This window comes from Mytilus trossulus, chromosome 4 (assembly GCF_036588685.1).
Source record: "Mytilus trossulus isolate FHL-02 chromosome 4, PNRI_Mtr1.1.1.hap1, whole genome shotgun sequence".
Lineage (NCBI taxonomy): Eukaryota > Metazoa > Mollusca > Bivalvia > Mytilida > Mytilidae > Mytilus > Mytilus trossulus.
In genome coordinates, this window is record NC_086376.1 from 65,245,760 (window position 1) to 65,268,901 (window position 23,142).

Below are 23,142 nucleotides of genomic sequence, written 5' to 3' on the forward strand. Positions count from 1 at the left end.
AGAAGCTATGTTTCTTGACATACAAGGAAATAAAATATAAAATTTATACTAGATACTATGAAACTCATTTAGCCTAAGTTTGGCTGAAATTGATACAGCAGTTTCAAAGGAGAAGATTTTTTAAAGTAAGTCAAAAAGATGAACAAATTGTGAAAAAAATCTTTAAAGGGCAATAACTCCTTAAGGGGTCAATTGACAATTTTGGTCAGATAGACTTATTTGTAGAACTTACTTTGCTGAACATTATTGCTCACTTTAAAGTTTATCTCTATCTATAATAATATTCAAGATAATAACCAAAAACAGCAAAATTTCCTTAAAATTATCAATTCAGGGGCAGCAACCCAACAACAGGTTATCTGATTCATCTGAAAATTTCAGGGCAGATAGATCTTGACCTGATAAACAATATTACCCCATGTCAGATTTGCTTTAAATGCTTTGGTTTTTGAGTTATAAGCCAAAAACTGCATTTGACCCCTATGTTCTATTTTTAGTAATGGCGACCATGTTTGTTGATAGATCAAAACTTCGGATACAATTTATAAACTAGATACCCTAAGGAACATTCAGTTAAAGTTTGGAAGTATTTGGCCCAGTAGTTTCAGAGGAGAAGATTCTTGAAATAGTTTAGACGACAGACAACGACGACAGACGACGACGGACGCCAAGTGATGGCATAAGCTCACTTGGCCCTTCGGGCCAGAAACTGTTACTTTGAGAAAATAGGAACTATGTACTAATCTACACTAAGTAAGCCTTTTAAATTCTTCTTAACTTAGTGACAGTCCACAAGTTAGCAATAATACATCTCTTTTTTCCCCCATATATTTATAACCTATCAGTCTTTGCTCGTACACATAAATGGTGCTTGCTTTGTTGATAAGCATCAAATATCAATGTGTTAGTCTTTGTGACCTTCATATACACTATATATATATACATAATCAGTCATGTCAGTATAATATTACAATCATCAATTAACAAAGGTAAATATTGTATAATTTAGAAATTATGTTGTAAATAAAACTTACTCTGAGATAACCCTGGCGTTGATCCTGGTCTCTGAGGGGCCATCATTGGACTAGATTTTCTGTCTGTTTGAGAGGTTGGGAATGGTATGGGCTCTGGAGGACTCATCTGAAATTTGGAAATCGCCATTCTTAAATATATATATTAGATTAATGTTACAGGTCTTATTATTTATATAAAAGTCAAGTTTAAAAATAGAATGTGTTCAGAAATCACCATGACACCTCACTCTGACTTTTGAATTTCCATATTCGAAAAACAAAGATATTTGGGTGAAATTAAAATAGTCAAATACTAAAATAATTTCCGTTTTCATAACTAAAACACATGTAATAATGAAACTTACACTACTAACTTGATTCTGTGACATTGGATCTTTCTTTGTTGGAGTGGTGTACGGAGAGTTATGGAACATGTTGTTCCTTGGTGACTCCTGACCAGATATCACAGAGGTTCCAGCACTAGGTGGCGGTGTCATCATTGACGACGTTATCACAGACTCGTTTTGTTGTTGACTCACTTTTGGTAAATGATTGCTTAAAACAGATTGCTGTGTACTGAAATGGAAACAATAACAAATTCCTTACATAAACTGTTCATTCACAAAGATATGTTGGTTCCATCTTAATGTTTAACAAACTGGTTATTCATGTTAGAAATTAAGGAAAAATTCCAAATCAAGTCATAGGTATTTGGGCACTTTTTTTTTTTTTTTTTTTTTTTTTAGAGTGGCCGCGCACATATTCTCTGAGGACACAATTTTGCCGTTTTATGATTTTGAGGTGTAAAAACTTCAAAGGATGGCTGAAATGGAAGAAATATACCGGTAAATCATAATTTTATAACAAATACGATTATTTTTTTAAACTGAGACAAAATTGTGGCACCTACCGAAAAAGACTGAAAAACGGACAACGATTTTCGGCAAATTTCCTGAATAAAAAACACGATTTCAAAGAAGTGTTTCTAAGTGATTCTTTGACTGAATGCCCTTAAGTTCAGTTCTTTACACCTTTGAAATGTCTGCTATTCATCTATAATGAAATTGATTTGATAAATAGTGTTTAAAGCTGCAACATGGTTATTTGGTTTTAAATAGATGTGTAAAAACGGTGAATATGTGTCCCCCATTGACAAAACATCAGGAAATTTCAAACACCCTTTAATCTTACTTTTCAGATGATTATTTTCAATCAAACACGTTTTCAAGCTTAAAAATATTTTGCATTTGAAGTTATCTTCATATAGAAATATCAATATACTTCAAAAACATTGATACCTGAACATAAACTTTAGAAAACTTGGAAAGATGTGGCGAAAATGAGCACCCCACTCTAAATATATCGAACAATGATTAATATAGATTCAAACAAAAAATCCCCCTGGACTAGTGATATAGAAAATGGAATGCAGTATAACCATAAATTAAATTTGATTACCAAAGTGCAATGTTTTAGATAGATTGTGCAGAATTTATAAAGAGGATGGCTTCAAAAATACATGCTCTTATTTCATAACAGGCCTGATTCTATATATGTTTCACAGGATACAACCCTATTCTTTACCTGTTATTGGCAGAACTTGTCAGATTGGATACTACAGTCTCTCCATTCCCGAATCCAAACATTGAAGAAGCATCCATACTACCAAGACTTCCAAACTGTACATCTACTTTATTTGTGTTACGGTGTCCTGGCATCTCTACTGCAGAAGCTGGTATCTGTAAGTTAGAAATAAGTTGTTACTCTTCAGGAGCACCTGAGATCACCCCCAGTTTTTGGTGGGGTTTGTGTTGCTCAGTCTTTAGTTTTCTATGTTGTTTCTCGTATACTATAATTTGTCTGTCTTTTTTTTAAATTTTAAGCCATGTTGTTGTCAGCTTGTTTTGGATTTATGAATTTGACTGTTTCTCTGGTATCTTTCGCCTCTCTTCTCTTTTTGTTGCATTAAGAAAACTTATTAAACAAAGCATCAGAAAATAGGGAGGTGTTCGACCGATCCAAAATTCATCTGCATCAAGTTTTTAATTATTTTGAAAAATTTTGTTACGCTGAAATTGTAATTAGAGGTTACACTTTGACCTTTTACCTAAATTAAGAAGCAAGCAGCTAAAGTCTATGTTTTATTTACTAGCTTTTAAGCATGCCTTCATTTACTTTGGGGTCAAAACCATCAAAATTATCATTTTCTATATTAACATATATGTACAAAATTGACCCTAACCTATACATCACCTTAATCCTAAACCTAACCATAAGTTACAAGGAACACTAACCTTATTCCAAATCTAAAATACAAAGACCTTAGTTTTATGATAGAAAATATTCATTTACCTTCAAAGAGGTGGTTGCTATTTACATAATTTCTTACCTTTGAGGGAGGTGGCAACTTTGATCTTTGAGGTTTAGGCCTCTGCTGTGACGAAGATAAAGAATCTGTCTGTGAATTCATCGACATGGGAACACTCTGCCGACTTTGAGATAGTGAATTCAAATCCAGTGGCATATTCTGTCGACTTTGTGCCAGTGAAGTTAAGTCAATATTGCCCCTACTAGAATTCTGTGTTAATGCTGTCAAATCAATTCCTCCATCTACCCCTGTACTTAAATTGGAATTCTGGGTAAAAGATGACACCAATGCATCAACTGCCGCTGACGATGCTGACGAAACAGACATGGAATTAGATAAGGATGACGAGACCATCTGATGGCCTCCTAATGGTCCTGATGATAAATGATTGGTTAAAGAGGATGCACCCATCTGACTGGATAAGGATTGTCTGGATGCTGAACCAATCTAAAATAAAGAGGGAATATAACAATGAAACTGGTAATTTCTAAGTCTTATTAAACTGATAGAATGTACTTTTGTCCTGGAAACTTTTGTGAAAGTATTTCACATATTTAGAATTAAGAACCAAATCGTGGATACTGTATGTACCATAAACAATGTGCTCATAGTTAAGAAATAATCAAAGAGCAGAATGCTCTGAGCGATACGATTGCCATAGTTTTCATTGACACATGTATAGCAGTTCTGCCAAATTTTCATTAAACAAATGCATGAGATTTGGCCAAAATTCAAAAGATCAAAGAGGAAAGAAATAGATCCAAGAATACTGTTGCAAAAAAAGCATGAACATGCGCGAGTCTCAAGCATTTTTGGCAGGTAACCCTGGTACAGCTGGATAGTATTATTCTCTAAACTAATTCAACTGCACATGCAAAATGTAACAATCTGAATAGTCACTCAATTTAAAGAATAGCCAATCCCCGTTACAAGTGTAAGAGCCATGTACTTATTGTGTTTTATCGAATTATAGTTATCCTGTACCATTGTAAACTTGTACCATTAAAAAAAAAAAAAAAACTCGTACCATTGCTAACTCGTACCAACTTATTTAAATGCATTTAAATGGTGTTAAATGATGAATATACATGATATACGTTACTTTCACCCAATACCTCTTAAGTCTGTAAAATGTATATAATTTGAAAGTACAATGACCAATTTGTAGCTTATGTTCCTTGTATATTGGATAGAAAATACTGTGGCAGATGTAGATAATTAAGGTTTATACAGTTTCACCCGAAGAAAATTTTTCATGAATAATAAAATCTTAGCAGTTAGTCAAAATGATTGCCAAAATTATTTTTACTGTCTATAAATAAATGTAACAATGAAATTTAACTGATTCCTGTTAAGGGGGTCCGCATTTCCCCCGCAAAAAAAGCACATGGCTTTCAACAATTGTAAACATAGCATTCAATTTGTGATCATGGATTACAGCTTTAATTAACTTAAATTGGATATATACATATTCAACATGTTCAATTTTAATAAGGTACAGTTAAAGCAATGTTTTAACTTTCCTCTGGATTAAGTTCTACAGTGGCGGATCCAGAACTTTTCCTAAGGGGGAGCCCGCTGACTGACCTAAGAGGGGGCCTGCTCCAGTCATGCCTCAATGATTCCCTTTATTATCAACCAAATTTTTTCCACAAAAAAAAGGGGGGGGGGGGGCTGGATCCGCCTATGTTCTAGTTTGAAAAATCAGTTAAAACATTAATGCTTTAAAACATTCTTTATTTTTGTCTAAGTTTTCATTTAACTCCTGTATTAATTCAAGTAATTCAACTTTATTTCTATTAAGTTTACAAACAGAAACCCATAAAACATCATATTTTTTATATATTTTTCTGAATGTTACGACTTCCCAGTAGTACAAGTTAACTTTTTTGGTTCCAATGCCGTGGTACGAGTTAACTTGCTTCCGTATCTTATCACCGTAATTCTAGGAGGAACCCTAAACTGGACCCCTATCATATTGTGTTCACTTATCGCTACACTGACCTTCGGTGCGAAGCTATATATAGAACGGCGGACCAGTTTAGGAGGAACCCCATTTCTTACTCTTTAATTATTGAAGTTCCTTTGGGTCAGAGGGCATGACTCCTTTCCGTACACACTCCTCTGTTTACATTGAGATCGTTCTTAATATAATACGACGTTTACCGGCATTAACGAGTTAATTCTTCTTGACGAATACTTCGAAAAGGGAGACAACTCGAAAAGATAACATGGAAGATTCCAATTCTGCTGAAGGGGTGTTACAGGTAATTTTTACGATGAAACATTTATTTTAATTTAAATTATGCATGTGATTTAAAATTATGCAACAACAATAGCCCTCCATATGCAGACAGACATAGAAAGAATCCCATGAGTTTCAAATTAATCAATGAAGCGGGGAATCACTCAATCTGATACCCCTTGAAATCAGGAAAACTACTAGCATGTGGGGTCTCACTAATTAGCGACAAAAAGCGTCAAGAAGCGACAAGAAGAAAAATAATAAGTGACAAAAAGCAACAAGAAGCTATTTAGCGACAAGAATACATTTTGTTATGACATACATTAAAATATTTTTTAGGATTATATTGAAAGATGAAGAAATAAAAAAAAAATCGATGAAGAGATTGTGTACTTTTTATTATCATATTGATAGATGTAGAAATTAAACATGTGTAAGAGCAAAGGAAATGTAAACGCTATAAAATGAAAATAAAAACAAAAATGTGTCACCTTCCTTTTGAAGGATTTAATAAAACAAAAACATGAAATATTATTTCCTTCCTAACTGTACAATTAATTTTTCCTGATAGGACCAACATTAGCTGTGGCTTCACTCTAAGGTAATACATAATTAAGAGCAGCAAATGAGATTAACTAGGTGTGTGTCCTTTGTTTTATTGCAACAATAACATCCATTAACACCTTCATCAATTACACGCACCAGAATATAAAATTATTGTACCGAATAGTGAACACCTGTTGAAAACTCAAGATTGTCATCAGTTTCCTTTAATCTTCAATCTATATGCATAAACATGATAAATATCGTTAAATGAGACAATACACTAAATAAAATGATGAAAAATATTCACATTTTAATTATGTTTTCCTCTTGTTTGATTTCAGTTCTTAATTTGTATTTCACAATTTGTGTATGAATTTTCTGGACAATTATGCACAAATAATGCATTTTGCAAGTTAATTATATATTGTACAAAAATGGTTTTAAAAACAAATAAAAAGACAAAATATACTTCCTGTGATACCTTATAAAATATCATGTAAATAAATGTAGCAACTGAATTAGATTTACAAGTTTCATTTTTCCCCCTATCAAAATTAACTTTCCTGTCGTTGAAATTGTTTTCTTTTGCATATTTTTTAAATATTTATTTCGAATAAGTAATATAAATAAAAAATGTTTTCTTGTCGCTAAATAGTTTCTTGTTGCTAATATTATTCTTCTTGTCGCTTCTTGACGCTTTTTGTCTCTACAATTCTTTTTGTCTCTAATTAGTGAGACCACGCATGGACATTAATACATAAACAAACCGCGACTTGCGATTTGGAACAAGAACGTTTATTAAATGATATGATGAATGGTTCTCAATTTCTTTATGAGAGTACAGTATCAAATATCAGTTTCATAACGGTAAAATATAGAAATACTCCACTTCAGTTCTTGTGACAGAAATAGAATTATCGATCGGCTTTCAGAGAACTCTCGCAAGTTATCAAAATTTGGGAATTCCCTCTGACGTGTTTCTAAATTTATAAAAACACTAAATATAAATACTGTTTAATTCTGATTTTCCGTATTGTTAAAAACACGCATATAAGTCAAGGAAAATATCATACATGAAGATTATGAGTAAAACATTACAGGAAAGTTGTTTATGTTCAATTGTTTTGCTTGTTTTTACCTTTTAAAGCAAGACAATCATAAGAATCTGAGATGTTGCCGAATGTTTAGAATAAAACGAATGACGTGAGGGAGTGTGTCATAGGGTCAATGGTAAAAGTCTACAGATTGCTTGACAGCAATCGTATCCCAAAAAAAAAACAATTAGCAACAAAACATAGGCATACATTTTGTTCACATTTTGCTGTTGTGTTGAGAATAGAATTATTAATTATTTTGGTTTCAAATCTATTCAGTTTTTAAAATATTTAATAAATATCCTATTTCTGTATCCTAATTTTACCCTGCTAAGCTACTGAGAAAATAATGTACAGCATCTTTTTTGTAAAATTTTGAAAACATATGAAAAGACAGCCATTTTTTTTTTATTTGAATGCTGTCACTTAAGTTAAAAATCACAAAATAAATATTCACCCCAATTGTATTTTTGATGGACTCTGTTGCTTGCTGATTATACTGTGTCAAATATGACTCGGGAGATTCATTTGTTGTCTTCTGAAGAAGTACTCCAATGTCTATCCTAAGAAAAGTAAACAAATTTGGTATCAGTGTTATGTATGACACATGAAATTATTGTAAGGGCTGTTCCATTAAAACATACATGGTACCCAGGGAAGGCACTTTGAAAACAGTGACCACCCATAGAACTATTTAGAGTCCTGCATAATTTTTAAACTGTTCAACAGAATATTTTGCAAATTAAAGTAACCTTCCCTGGGTCCCATGTATGTTTTTATGGAACAGCCCTAAGAAATATATGCTAAATTATTTTTCAGTTAATCTGGAAAATTTGATGGATTCTTAAATTTAGAGGAAAATACTCAATTTTCTTAAAAGGACTACTAAGTTTTAAACAAAGGTCACTTTGACCTTGTTTACACCTTCCTTGATTACTCATATCTGCACCAGAGCAAAATTGCATAATCTTAGTATTTCTTCAAATATTAAAACAAGTAGTTACAATGATATTCAAATACTCATCATTTCACTGGACATATTTCTGTGGATTTGTTTAAGAAATGAGTAATATTTTTTTTGTCTATGAAGAAATAAGATAAACAAAATTGGTGCACACTGAATAACGTGCATAGCGGGTTTAAAATTTAACAGTGTGCACCATATTTTATATGTTATTTCGAAGACACAGAAAATATTACAGTCATTTCTTATAATTTAATTCTAAATTCAATTTTAAACCGTAGAAAACCATAAAATAATGTTGATGACGTCACAGTCACATGACTAAATTTATGTCTATGGGCTGATAACAAAATAACATCAGCCAATCAGAAGACGCGTTACATCCAACATTAAATAATTGCCATATAAAGTTTAAGATAAAGAGAGCATTCCCCTTAAAATAATAATTCAGGTGAAACTAAAGTTGCCCGTAGAAGGCTATGTAAATACATAAGAATATTGAACTTGTATTTTAACAATTGCATTGACTGTCTGAATGTGACTACCTTTGTCCTAGTGTGTTGGATGAGTCAGTCATTGGCTCTGGGTCTCTGTTCTGTATTGAAGATTCAAACACCTTTGTTTCGGTCAACTGAAAAGGACAACAAAACTTATGATGTAAAATATATAAAGAATGAACAGGGATGTAAATTATCAGTCTCTTTATAGCTATCACAGTTCCATTTTTAATAAAATGGGAATATACTGCAAGTTGTGACTACTAGATGTATTATATTGAAATACTGCTGTTTTCAGGGGCTAATTGAGAAATGTATGGTTTTTTTTTTTGTCATATACAAATATTGACAATCTAGCCCATGCAATTTTAATGTAAATTCTTCCATATAACAGGTTTCTAAATAATAGACAAGTAAGTCAGTCTTAAGGCCACAATCATTAAACTCCTTTTTTAATCAGTACAAAAATGTTAAATACATAACAAAATCAAATACTTATATTAACTGTGCAGTAGTACTTTTTAGTCTACACACATCAATATATATCAACAATATATATTGCATTCACCAACATCAATATAGTAAATTTTTTTTTTAAAGACATTATTGAGTATATAGGCTACCCTCCCCTCCCCCCAGCAATGTTGTCAGAATGCTATGAATTTGGATACAGATTTTTGTGTTTACATTATACATGTGACCTTTTAGTCATTGTCTTATACAAACTAGATTTTACTTGTTCCAATTTAATGACATGTTAAGAAAAGAAATTAGCATGTACAGTTTTTAAAATATCATATTGATTTTTGATAATTTTTAGTTGATTTCCATTATTTTACTGTTTCTGATTTCTTTTTGGTTTCCTGGCATCAGAAAATAATGACAATATTTAAGTTTTTAATAGGAAGATGTCGATCACTTGAACTTGTTGGATATTGTGTAAAAAGGCAAACATATGACTTGGTTTTGAAATTAATTGTGTAAATTCAAAACTGGCAATTTATGAAATTTCTTCATGGATTTGTTACCTTTATTTGTCAATCATTTTTCAAAATAAAAGACATATATTCTAAAAATTCCTACAAAATCAAGCCAATTCAAACACAGATTTTTCATACACAAACCAATTGCTCTCCAACTAGATAAACTTTATATCAAATACTGATCATAAGTCTCCTGAAAATGAAACCCTAATGGTTTGATTAATTGACAGATGGTGTTTTACATCACTTTCAGCATTATTTCCTATATCACATCCTTTTTAGTATTTAATGTTACATAAAACACATTTAAATACCCTTAAAATTTATATCATACCTCCCCCCCCCCCCCAAAAAAAAAAAAATCTTTATTCTGAAAACATTTAAATGAACAAACAATGTGCAGATAATATCAAAATGATGTGTAAAAAAAAATCATATACTGTGAAAATACTTTTGACAGTTTGTATTCTATCAATAAACATGCAGTAGATGACCAAATTAAAAGTGAAAAAAAAGGCAACAGAAAATATTTAAATGATGGATCTAAAAACAAACACTTCTTGTAGTAGTAATACATGCTTATCAAGAGCATATGTACCAATAGAGAAATATTTCAATAATTCAAATTATTTGTAAAATCATATGTATGGGAGGCAAGGAAAAGATATAAAATGTTCAAACATAAGACACAAAAGAAAGCTAGGACTAGCTAATAAAAGCAGGCTCCCCACCACAACCTTCACATAATAAGCTCCATTTAAGTGTTTATACAAAATGTGTAATCCTACCTTTATTTGATTCGGGGATTTCTGTGTCTGAAATTATTAATATCATGTTTACATATTTCATGTAGACAAGGGACTGACATGCAATCATTTATTACTGATCATATTAAAAAATAATTTAGTTATTACATGTTTTAAAAGATGAATTCAAAGTCCTTGCCTCCATACAGATACCTCTTTAAAAGTTTCAGATGCTTTTTTTTTGTATAAATAGATCAAAATACCAATATTTCCTCAACTTTGAAACACATTCTTTTAACATTCACAAATCATCAGGTAATTTGCAGTTTACTGTTACTAATATCATGAAACATACTAAATTTACTCATACTAATGATTTCACTCTGCAAAATAAAAATGGGAAACTTTCTCCAGAACTTTTTATGTAAAATTTGATTGTTGTGATTTTTTTTTTAATTTGCCTTAATAATTATATACACATGTATGAATTTTATAAAACAAGTATACACAATATCAACAGCTTTAAATACAGATATGATTTAATTTCACCAAAACCAATAGCTGCAGAAAGCATTTTAACATGTATAATAGTGTTGCTTTCGTCCTATTTTATATAAAATGATACTAGATGGGATAAATTCACTAAAAGTTTACACTTCCAAAAGCGTCAAATTTGAGTAAAACCCTGATGATATACAAAAGAATGCAATAAATTCTGAGCAAGCAGACAGTTAGCTAAAAGGAGGGTAAAATTAAGCATCACTGACTGCCATCCAATGAACTGAACAATTCAATACTTACATTGCCTTGCCATGTATCCTCACTCCAATCTTCTATTCCATCTCCCCAGGGACCTTTAAATATAGAAATTACTTTTTTTAACCCTGCCCAATTGTTTGCCACTGTTCCAAGCCAAGAGCCTCTGTTCTTTATAATTCTTGTTTCATTTTTCATTTTAGTCATTTATATGTTTTAGAGTTTGGTATGACATTCATTTTCACTGTACTAGTACACATTTTTATGTAGGGGCCAGCTGAGGCCCACCCCAGATGCTGCATATTCTCGCTGGCTGTTATCTTCTTTTTTGTAGGGTTGTTTTCTTTTTGACACATTTTATGTATAAAGACTAAAGCTGTCTGCAGTGCTGGACTCAGAACAATTTCAGAACAGATTCAGAAACTACCAACAATTTTCTTTTGTTTTGAAAAATAATAAATTCGAAACAATTTATTCATTATTTGAAACTGTATATTTTAAAGAGAAAACAATCCCTCTGTTAACAGGGAACAGTATTAATTTTGTTGATGCAATTAAATGTTCTACATTAGAAATATCTGAACAAGTTAATCAAACTAAATGTTCTCCATTAGAAATATCTTAAAAAGTTGATCAAACTAACCAGTGGCATTTTCTTTTTCTGCAATAGCAGCTGTCTCATTGGTCCATGTATCTATTTGTGGTCCCTTGTCAAATTTAGCTGGCTGTCTTTCTCTTTCTCTAGGGGGTTGTGCATTAAAACTCCTGCAAACAGATAATATCATACATACCCTAACACATAGTATAAAACAACCATTTATGGGAACTGTTTTAGAGAACTAACGGCATTGTATAAGTCGATCTTTTTCACGAAAACCCTATATACAAGAACACAATGTATAAACTGCAGAATTTAACCATGTAGCTTGTTTCTGAGAAAGCCAGTTGTAAATCAAATATAATAATAAGAAACTCCTTTTAGACATCTACTGATGATTTCTGTTGCAATATATTATTTGTAGATCTTGTCCTAATAATCATTTTTGCTACTCCAAAAAAAGATACTCTTTGTCTAGTACCTCTTTCAAGATTTCATAGGTTTTATGTACACAAACTTTTTTGTCTATTTGCATGTCATATATAAATGAATAATAGACAGCAAAATTTGGTATCATGTCCCCCCTCCACCTTTTGTACTTTTATCATATTTTAAATTTGATAAGCATACCTTCCTCTTCCTCTTCTTGAACCACCTACAAAAGAAAAATATGTCTCTAAGACTGATTGATTGAAAACTGCTTAACAACATACAGCAAATCCTACATGCTTTTCTAAGTGAAATACACATAAATATGACATATTAATAAAGAATATGCATTTTTTTTAACCAGTCCAGTGTTGATAGACAGCTGTGTCAAATTTGTTTAGCAATCTATTTGTATTCTTAGCAAGTATTTTTTTTGGTTTAATTTGTTCACTTTGATGCAAAATATAAATATTTCTTTTCATTGAATAGTTTACAATGTAACAAGAAATAAAATCATAACTTATATTTACCTCTCCCACCCCTACCCCTGCCACGTCCTCTTCCATCAAACCCTTTATCTTGTCCAAATGTACCACCAAATTCTCCAGCATCATTGTCATTGTTTTCTCTGTTCGGTCGATCTCTCCCTCTACCTCTGGCTGCTAAACGTGGTGGTCTGCTATCATATCTGTTGTCAAACCGCCTCCCTCGTCGGGAAATATTCTCTGATCGATCTTTGTCTGGGACTTTTTCTCTCTCACTGTTCTGTTCTGGTTCTTCTGTTTTTTCCTCCACATGATTTGTTGTAGGTTCTGATTTAGCAGGAGCAGGTGTTGGCTTCTTCTTTTTCTTTCCAGGTTCTTTCCATTCTCCCTATTCAATCATACAATATTTTTTATCAAATAGAGCATAAACAGGCTAATCCATGTTAAATATAGGAAATGCATTGATAAGGAAACACTTGAACCTTCTAAATTTTGGATATCAATCTTTTAAGACAAACCAATCATGTCTTTGGCATGCAAATTTACTCTACTCTTGTATATCCTTACATAAAGAGATAGGTTTTTTTTCTTTACTGATAACTGAAAATGCTATCTAAAACATTTGTTCCCACACTTAAAATCTATTATGTATGTACTGTTTTGTCTTTATCACCTGGTTTTCTACAAATGGGAGGAACTTTTTACTTCTATTTTCATGTACTGTAAATTCAGAAATTATTGTGTGCATTTCTTGGTAAAATTTTAGAAGAATTTAGGAAAATGCGTGATTAATAATAGTGATTTCAGAGATATCTGCATACAGGTGTATGAATTAGATATCAGAATGCGAGTTATAAATAAATATTGCTATACTTACCTAGTTTAAGTTTTTGCCTTAATCAAAACCTCTCAACATTTTCTGAATTTACAGTAACCAGGAAAGATAACACCAGCTTTCCATAATTTATTTTGAAAAAATATAAAACTAGGACAAAAATTTTCAACAAGATTTACATACTTGCATAGAATTTAAAGAAATCAGAAAAAAAAATATTATCATCATCCAGTGTTTCAGTCCTTTTATAAGTTGCAATAGTTAATGCCTAATAATGAGTAAATTACCTGTACTGTATTACCCTCTAACAACATATTAATGGCTCTCTCTGTATCATTGCCACAGTCTTGTAAAGCTATTTCTACTTCTATTTGATCTGTAATACCTGTTACATCGATCACCTGTAAAATGGAGATCACATATATAAATCCACACTATCACGACAAAAAAGTTGTGATGAAAATTATTGCTTTATCATGGTTCCTTTATAAACACACAGCAGGTGATAAAACAAGACCAACCAATGTGACAACCTTATAATATCTGAAAGTTCAAACTATCAGAAAACCACTAAGTTTAATCTAAAAGATGCAAATTTATGTAAACAAAGACATTTTTTTCTGTCTATCTTTTGCTTTGAGTGGAATAAACTGACCTTTGACCTTTTATCAAAGATTGATAGCTATTTTTGAGGATATTATACAAACAGAGATAGGGGGAAAAAAATTCATTTGAGTTACAAAGATTACAACTTAAAAGTGATAACCTTTTACATGCAGACAGAATTTTCAGAGTCGAAATCTCAACTAATATCAACTCAACATATTGGTACAAGTTTTATTCTTTGGTCATTCAGTTGCCTTTAATTTTTTACATCCACTTCATTTGAACTTTGGTAGATAGTTGTCACACCAAATCTCTTTCTTTTAATATCAATCATTTCAATGTTCTTGTCCCTTTGCAGTATTCTGCAAGTACTTGTCATATACTCTTTAAAAAGACAACTTTTTGAAACTAAGGTTAACAAATGATATAAAACATACCTGTTTCACCTTCTGTCTGAATGCGGATTCATCTAATGAATTTGCATCATTTGTCAACTGTGCCAACCTTATCTGTTCTGGAGTAGCCTAAATTGTTATCAAAATATAAAGCATTATCAACAAAATGTTGTGTACACTGCAAAATTTTCTATTTTTATGAGAAAGGACTAAAAGAATTAAATCATACGTTTTTAAGACCGTGATATAAATAGAGTTAAAGATATTTTTTTTTAAATTAAACATTTCTGAAACTAAATCTTTTGACGTTCTAACAAATGTTACCATATTTCACTGCAAGTACTATATTTTTTTTGGTTCTTGACTTGAATATATTTACAAAGTACTACAAAGTATTTTTTCATTTGACCCTTGTCTGTATCTGGAGAAACACTTGCCTGTACTTTCTGAGGAGGTCCTTCTGATTTTGTTTGTGTCTGTGGGGTGGATTTTCCATGTTTTTCTTTCATGGGTCTTGTGTTCCCACGCGATGAAGCCACCGCAGCACTCATCCTGTACACTTATTTACACAACACTATATACAAATTTAGATACTGAAAATAAATAAAATATAAATAAAAGATGGGCTGCTTTATGTGAAGAACCATCAATTATAACAAGTCTATAGCCTATAGCCAATCAGGAAAATGTAAATATATGTTGTATGAAACATAAGAATAATCAATCAAGATAGACCTTTATTAACTGACATCTAAGATAAGCATATAGCTTATAATTGTCCAAAAGAAGATCTTGGAAAATTCCTTAAATTGGACAAATGTAATATCTTGAAAAATTCCTTCTGCCCTATGATGACATGACTTCAATCTACACTAAAAAAAACTCTGGGACCATTTTATGCAGATTTTTTTTTGGTGGTTTTCCATAGAAGTAAGGTTGTGCTCATATGACGTAATAAATCACTGCAAACTATTTAGAATTCTTATAAATACAGTATATCATGGTACATAACCATCAACAACAAATATTTGTAAGACAGAATTCACTCAAAATTGTTCAAAATCTGCACTTTGGGTCTTAGAAGAAACAAACTTCTCCATAAATATAGCGATTTAGGAAGATGTGGTACGAGTGCCAATCTGCCAATGAGAACTCTTCATCCAAATAACAATTATCAATATGTCCACATTCACATTGAAATCCCGATAAATATGCATTGATCAAAGTATCTACAGAAGGATACAGCACTAGGCTTACTGAACCAAGTGTCTCACACAGCAAAGTTGGCATCTGATTGGACAACCTGACGATTGATGTAAATCATATGTTTTATACATGAAACCAAACTAAGACAATAAATAAAAGAAGGACTAGGACGCTCCTGCCGACATAACTAAAAAAACATACATTGGATCTGGCTTCAAATGCAGCTTGATCGGTGTTTAATAGAATGGTTTGGTTGAGGCAAACCGAAGTAACAGTGAGAAAAAAGCATATCAAGAAAAATGCCATTAAAACAAATGGTCATCCTAAAAAAAGAATAATATAACACTTAAAAGTTCACAGACAGTTTGACGAACGACTGTTGTTAAGCAAAAAATGTTTAGTGATGACAAATAGGTTAGACTAGCATCACTCAATTGATTAAATAGAATCTATTTTGATATATGAACTCTTTTTATACAGAATGCTGAAAATCGTAAATATTTTTTAGTTGTTCAGTATGCCGATGTGCAACCACATGCATATCGGGTATAGGGAGCTATGTGTCTGTCTTCAATGATTTTTTTGGGGCTATATTGGGTCACAAAGTTGAGCAAAATTCTCTCTCAAAACTAAACCAAGAAAGAGTAAGGCGTCAATGCAAAATGTATAAAAGCCTTTCAAGATGTCATAAATATTAGTGGACTAGATGGCGACTATACATGTACAGTACAGTTCAAGAGTACCAACTCTCCCACACCCTACACCGAGGAAAATGTCGGAGCCACTCCGACAAACTCCGATATTCCTCCCAAAATGTTGGGAGGAATTTGGGAGTAATCTCTCCCAAAATCAGGTAAATGTTTATTGTGATAACGAGCTCACTCTCTACACCGAGGAATTAATTGCCCTTATCCTACTTTGATCTATACCGGCACAAGACTTAAAGGGTAATTGGATTACCTGACAGGTAAAGGTTGAAGTAATAAAGAGTTATATTTCCGGTCTACTGTACCAGTTTAAGTGTCAAACAGGTGTATAATTTTAAATGTCATTTATACTAATTAAATTTCATTTGTGGTAATAAAAACTAAAGTCAAAATATTTTCGTATTTTTTGTTAGCCCATCTAAAAATATCTTAACCTTAATGTACTTGCTTTAAAAAAAAAACGATTATAAAATATAGCGGAATATGTGAAAAACAAAATATTCTACTTCAAAGTTAAAGTCTTTATTTAAAAATTATAAGTCTAAAAGTTTTATATATATGCAAGTAAAAAGGAAAATTTATTCACCATTCATTAGACAAAATGATTGCCCCGTATTAATTGTGTAAATCTACGGCATTTTCTTTTTACGATTATCTAATTGCTGGAATGAATAAAAGATGTAAAAGCAAAATGTTGTTGTTAATTCTTTCAATTGTATTTAAGTTTTATAAAAAATGAAAACTACTTAATTTTGACCTCGATGTCTTCACCAGTAAATTAATATTTTATTTACGAAATTAGCATACTTGTGTAAAAATAACCGGAAACTTTCGCTAAATTAATTTGAGCAGTTAAATAAAATTACGTGTTTGAAAGTTTTGTATATTCAAGTAAAAAGGAAAATATTATTCACCATTCGTTATGATTAACAATTACGGCATTTTCGTTTTACGATTTGTTGGCAGTACAGCAGAATAATAATACATTTCCGTTACAACAGGAATACTTCCAGCTGCATTAATTCGTCTTTGTTTCATATTAACTTTCGCACAATGAATGTAAATTTGTGTATTTTCAACAAAAGATTTTAAAAACAATTATTTGCCGTGCGAAGACAATTCCACGATACACATCTCAGTTATCAACAGTTTGGGTTAAACTTGAACTTGACTTACTTAACAATGTTAAATGCTAAAAATAGTTAACATCAATGTTATCCACAGCACGAGTTTTTTAAAGGGCGGGAAAAAATATCGCGTACTAGTAAACTCAGGTGACCTTTCTGGCCGACCGTGGGAAAGTCCATTCAAGGTTTCTAAAGTTGCAGAACGACATTTTTGTGCAATCGTATTGAGGCTCCAGAAGGTCCTTTTACAATTGTTTTATCAGGAAAATATAATTCTTATCCGAATAAACGTGAACACATTTTTAACTATTTGAATTTTAATGTTTTATCTTTCAAAAAAGAAAGTACATTAGTTATATGTCCATGGTCAATAATATAGATTTACAGTTGGTGATGTATTAATTGAAATTATGATTGAAATTGTCCGGGGTGACTGATTGTATTCAAATGACAATAATCATGATAATGCCAATTGTAGGCGGTTGGGAAATTTTGAAAATAAAATGATGACTGATTTAACTGGAATAGAATGTTATGATGGGCAATTATGAGGTTTGATAAATTTTATTAATAATTAAAGGATTAGTGACCTATCGGATAGCGATAAGCGGATTACTTATCATCACAACTTTTAACATCTTTTGTAAACGTAAAATGATTGAGCGTCATAAACTTGTCAAACACCGGTAGAATTATAGTACATTTATAATATAATTAATGTGAAAATATTTTTCACTTTCCAAATTCAAATGACGAAATTGATATAAATACTTTCGTCAACCGTAAAATGCGAAAATGACGAGCACTATCAATATCACTTGAAATTATTTCCTTTGTCAACAGAGTTGTCATTTAACAGTTTCTGTTCGTAATTTGAATTATTTAAGAGGTGGTGAAACATCATATTTTACATTGCTCAATAAATTAAGTTTACTTGATGATCCGATGAATCGGGTTACCGAAAAAAAAAAATGATTTTATTAGCCAGTTGATTTTTAATAATGAACAATTAATGCGCTGATATTGCTTATTGAATAAGTTATAAAAGAAACTAATTGTGGCAAAATCGTCCTTGCTGAAAGAACACAATGTATGACCTGACCGGACTGTAATAGAAACACAAAATAACAATTTTCTTCATACTGTTTCGTATGTACATTCTATTTTAAAGATAACGGAATAAGACACAAATATAAAAGATAATAATTATCTTATTCTAAATGATATTGTCACATCTTTATCTGTCAAAGAAAGGAAAACATTTGTTCAATTTATAATACCGTGATTTTAAAGCACACCTGTGCAACCAAGATCGCTTAAATGTTCAAAGGTAAATTATCTGGGTAATCCAATTATGTTGTCACGCGTCGTTAATTTGAAGTACATCCGATGGACAATAAACCAATTAACAGCCACGCGGTGTTGGGAGAGAATCTTTGGAGGATTTTAGGAGTGAAATCCGCGGTACTCGGTGTGATTCCGAGAAACACGGAAATCGGAGAAAAAAGTTATCGAATCGATATTTTTGAAGAGTACTGTAGTTGTACAAGTACAACCATTAGCAATATTTTTATATTATGATAATTCTGATATTCAACTTATTATGTAACATTTTATTTATGAAATAGTTTTGTTTGTTTTGTTATAAAATAAAATGTTTTGTTTGCTTGTCATGTTTATTAGGGTAAAGTACATACGTATGCAAATGAAACTATTACTGTTTAATTTAATAACTTTAATCTGTAATCAATTTAAGGGTGACAGATAAAAGCCTGAAGCTACTATACAAAATACAGCGTGATTTTCAGACAAACAATTTGACTGTTAATGACCATGATAGCTTAAAAACACAGCAACTTTACCATGTATGTAAATGATGCATTGTTCAGAGTGAAATGTAATCTGGGAATTCCAAAATTTCAATTTAACAAAATGATATATCCAAAAGTTAGGCCATAAATTAAAGTCAACAGTTAATAAAAGCATTATCTTTGACATCTTCTGTATCTTAATTTTACATTCAACAGTTTGAAAGGCAACAAGTCGAACTCTACGTCTCTGACTAGATCGTCTGGTCGCGTACAAATTATTCAGTTCGTGTTGACATCCGAAACGGGGAAGTATTTTCAATGTCATTTCAACCAGAATTCAATAATATTTTCAATAAGCATAACAGAATCTGGGGGGACAATTCTCGTTCACTGATCCAAAGATTTCATTTTCGGTAAATAAATGATTTACAAGTAGATTTGATTAGTAACCAAAGAGGAAACCATGTGACGCCATGCTGGATTTCCTTCGTCATTCGCACACGCAAAATAAATTAGACAATGAAAAATCGAGCAAATGTCATTCCCTAGAATAAAAGACTTAGCGATACATTGTCATGGGAATTGATATTTGTTCTTAGTTGTCAAAGAAACGAATAAAGGGTCAGTTTTTATCGGGAGCCCCAATTTTACCTGGAAATGGTCTCACAATATCATTTGATCACGTGACTTAAATAGAATTCGCGCCGCCATATATAAATTTTCCGTCAATACGTCATCTGGGGATTCCCCGCTCTGTATTACATTATATGATGAGGTTTTTGTAATATTATCTTTGTATATGATCAAACCCCTCTTTTGAAAGCCGATTTTATACATTTTGTAGATGACAACGCTTTCAATATGTAAGGGAACACGGAATTCCCAATTATTTCCGGTCAGTCGTACGGAAACGAACGAACATTCTACACTAAGGGCACATAACTCCGGAGCAAGTGCGAGCATGTTTTTCTCTCCAATTATTCATTTTTAAAGAAAGAAAAAATTTACTTTGTATCATATTTTATTTTCCACAAAAACAAGATAATACATGATTTTATATTTGTCTTGTATTGGATTTGTATAGTTTAAACATTCAAATATGGTTATAAATTGTCCATTTAAAAAAGTGTTGTTTTTTTTAACTAAAAAGCATATTTTTCTTCAATTTATAGATTAATACCAGATATACTATATCATAAGAACAATCAGTAATTTTAAGTATATACGTCTCTTTATACTCACATATCATGTCTCTGTTTTTACTTATGACATTATATAAATATGCGGCCAAATACAAATTTCTGAAATACATATAGTTTAAATCTTTATCATCTGACTGTGACATTAATATCATCGGAAGCCACAACCACGCATTTTTTTATTTGACGAAAGCCCAGAAGTATTCGACTTTAAACGGAACTAGTCTACAACTATACTGATAGTTATATTCGGGACGTTTTACTTTAGTTAAACTATTATTTTAATTTAAGTATTTCTGAATGCTGGCTGTTTGTTTATGAATCGAAAATGTGTATGTGGTCAGGGTTTTTACTTTTATTGATATTTATTGCTCTTTTGGGAGATAGTTGACTTTTTTTTTAGCATATACATAAACTTGAATAACTTGGAGGTGCATATGTATTCCTGAAACTCATCCATCCCTTTCATACAGAATGAAAGTGCTACAAAGTTTTTTATTTTGAAAATGTTATGCTGGCTGTTTGTATACATGGTATATAAATTGAAGGTGCGCATGTGGTCATGGTTTAGATTTTTATTGTATTTGCTCTTTTGAGAGATAGCTAAACTTTGTCATGTTCGTAGGTACCGCATATGATCGCATATAGTTCGCACTGTACTGTTTCAATTGGTGCTAGTTTTTGGTAACGTTAATTTGACGTTATTTTTCATGCATTGTATAAATAACATCATACTTATTTCATTTCGTGCAGCTGACAGCATAATTCATATGAGCGGTTTGCTTGATTTGATACGTATACATAGAAAATAATGAAAAGCTTATTTTTCTAATTAACGTGAAACTCGACTATAGAGCGAACTAACCTATCTTTAGTAAACATGCATATTTAGAGTCAAAATATGGTATATTGGTATATGGTATATATTATAAGTGATACAGATGGACAAATCTTGGATTTATGATAATAAGGGGGAGGGCGGACTATGGGGGCCTCATAACATGATCCTATCCACAAGCACCTATGGCAATAACTAGTGGAATAACTCATGGTATTCTAATATACTGGTTTAAAGTGAAAACTTGATATTACGTGACATATCTAACAGAAAAAAAAATATTAAAAAAAAATCAAATTACATTTGAAATAATGTCTCCAGAACAACTATCTTCACACATAGCTATACAAAAGAAATAATTATTCAAAAGATACTGGAAAACTCAGCACATTGAATTCAAATTGGCGGTTTTCAATTACGAAAGTTACCTTGATATGAATATTTTTAACAGTAGAAGAACTATAAAAAAAATAATAGACTGAGTAATAACAGTTTAGGAATAGAAACTGGTAGACATGAACGAAAACTTTTTTTCTTTCTCCAGATAACACTGTTCACTTAACCCGATAGAAACCTAGCTGCATTTTGTTTGAGTGCCCTCTAAATTAACTAAATAGCTCTCCAAGAGTGCATTTCTTTCTAATTAAAGTTTGATAAACGCTGTGTGCCGTTTGTTATAGTTTCTTAAAAGTTACAAAAGTAGAAAGAAATGCATCGTTTAAATCCTGATTGAAATGTCAAACACGCATGTACATGTTGTTGGTATTTGACTTATTACGTAGGCCGGGAAATAGCCTCCGTAGAAGATGTTATAGACACATGCAGAAGACACAGCTCCTCTATGCATATTTAATTTTATTGGCAGTTCTTCATCTTCATCAGATGTCATGAATGTATGAAGATAGTGATGATAAAGCCTTTTTTAAATGCATGTAACAACTATGAAAGGAAGGAGAGTATTACCTGAATTTGAGTTATTTTAGACATTGTTGTGTGTAAGCAAGAACAGACATCTTTTTTTGTGCGAAAGATATGTTTATATCATTGATATAAAGTTAAAGCCGGTTTATAGAAAGAAATGCTTCGTTTATACTAATAAACGACGAATGACAACTTGACTGTAGACGCATTCGCAGCGAGTGTATAGTTTGTCAAAGTTTATGCAAACTTTGCAAACGTATGTTACGGAAACAAATGATCTTAAGGTGTGCTCGCTGAATCATTTGTATTGTTTGTGTAGAGAGAAATGAGCCCCAAGATAAAAATTCTTACAAAATTTATTACAAAGTTTAGAAAATATCTTTATCTGGATAATGACATCTGTAGATTTAGTTTTTAATACAGATTTTAGTTTGTACAGTACTACCTACATAAACATTTCTAGATCAGACAGGGGAAAAAAAGAGACAAAAGTTAAGATAAACAAATAGAAAAAAGTAAAATCACAAAAATACTGAACTCAGAGGAAAATCAATTTGGAAAGTCCATAATCACATGGCAAAATCAAAAAACAAAACGCATCAAAAACGAATGGACAAGAACTGTCATATTCCTGACTTGGTACAGGCATTTTCAAATGTAGAAAATGGTGGATTAAACCTGGTTCTATAGCGCTAACCCTCTCACTTTAATAATAGAGTTATTCCTCTTTGCACGGGCTCTCTCTCCCATAATAAAATTGAGAATGGAAATGG

General features: G+C 31.5%; 1 protein-coding gene across 8 annotated transcripts in view; it reads right to left on the reverse strand.

Moving 5' to 3' along the window:
* Positions 1 to 20,191, reverse strand: part of LOC134715757 (ubiquitin-associated protein 2-like) — a 34,161-nt gene extending 13,970 nt beyond the window's left edge. For 5 of the 8 annotated variants that reach the window (XM_063578176.1, XM_063578179.1, XM_063578178.1 and 2 more), the window contains exons 1-15: positions 20,063 to 20,191; positions 14,998 to 15,153; positions 14,603 to 14,689; positions 13,847 to 13,960; positions 12,770 to 13,112; positions 12,441 to 12,465; positions 11,856 to 11,977; positions 11,258 to 11,310; positions 10,499 to 10,525; positions 8,776 to 8,861; positions 7,724 to 7,829; positions 3,403 to 3,828; positions 2,598 to 2,752; positions 1,379 to 1,589; positions 1,035 to 1,140 (exon numbers count right to left, since the gene is read on the reverse strand). In XM_063578176.1, the coding sequence (XP_063434246.1) occupies positions 1,035 to 1,140; positions 1,379 to 1,589; positions 2,598 to 2,752; positions 3,403 to 3,828; positions 7,724 to 7,829; positions 8,776 to 8,861; positions 10,499 to 10,525; positions 11,258 to 11,310; positions 11,856 to 11,977; positions 12,441 to 12,465; positions 12,770 to 13,112; positions 13,847 to 13,960; positions 14,603 to 14,689; positions 14,998 to 15,111 (1,975 nt within the window). In that variant the 5' untranslated portion in view covers positions 15,112 to 15,153; positions 20,063 to 20,191. Of the gene's footprint in view, positions 1 to 1,034; positions 1,141 to 1,378; positions 1,590 to 2,597; positions 2,753 to 3,402; positions 3,829 to 7,723; positions 7,830 to 8,775; positions 8,862 to 10,498; positions 10,526 to 11,257; positions 11,311 to 11,855; positions 11,978 to 12,440; positions 12,466 to 12,769; positions 13,113 to 13,846; positions 13,961 to 14,602; positions 14,690 to 14,997; positions 15,154 to 19,841; positions 20,024 to 20,062 lie in introns of those variants that run through there. The other 3 variants (XM_063578177.1, XM_063578173.1, XM_063578180.1) reach the window with 3 other exon arrangements.
* Positions 20,192 to 23,142: the final 2,951 nt, after the last annotated feature.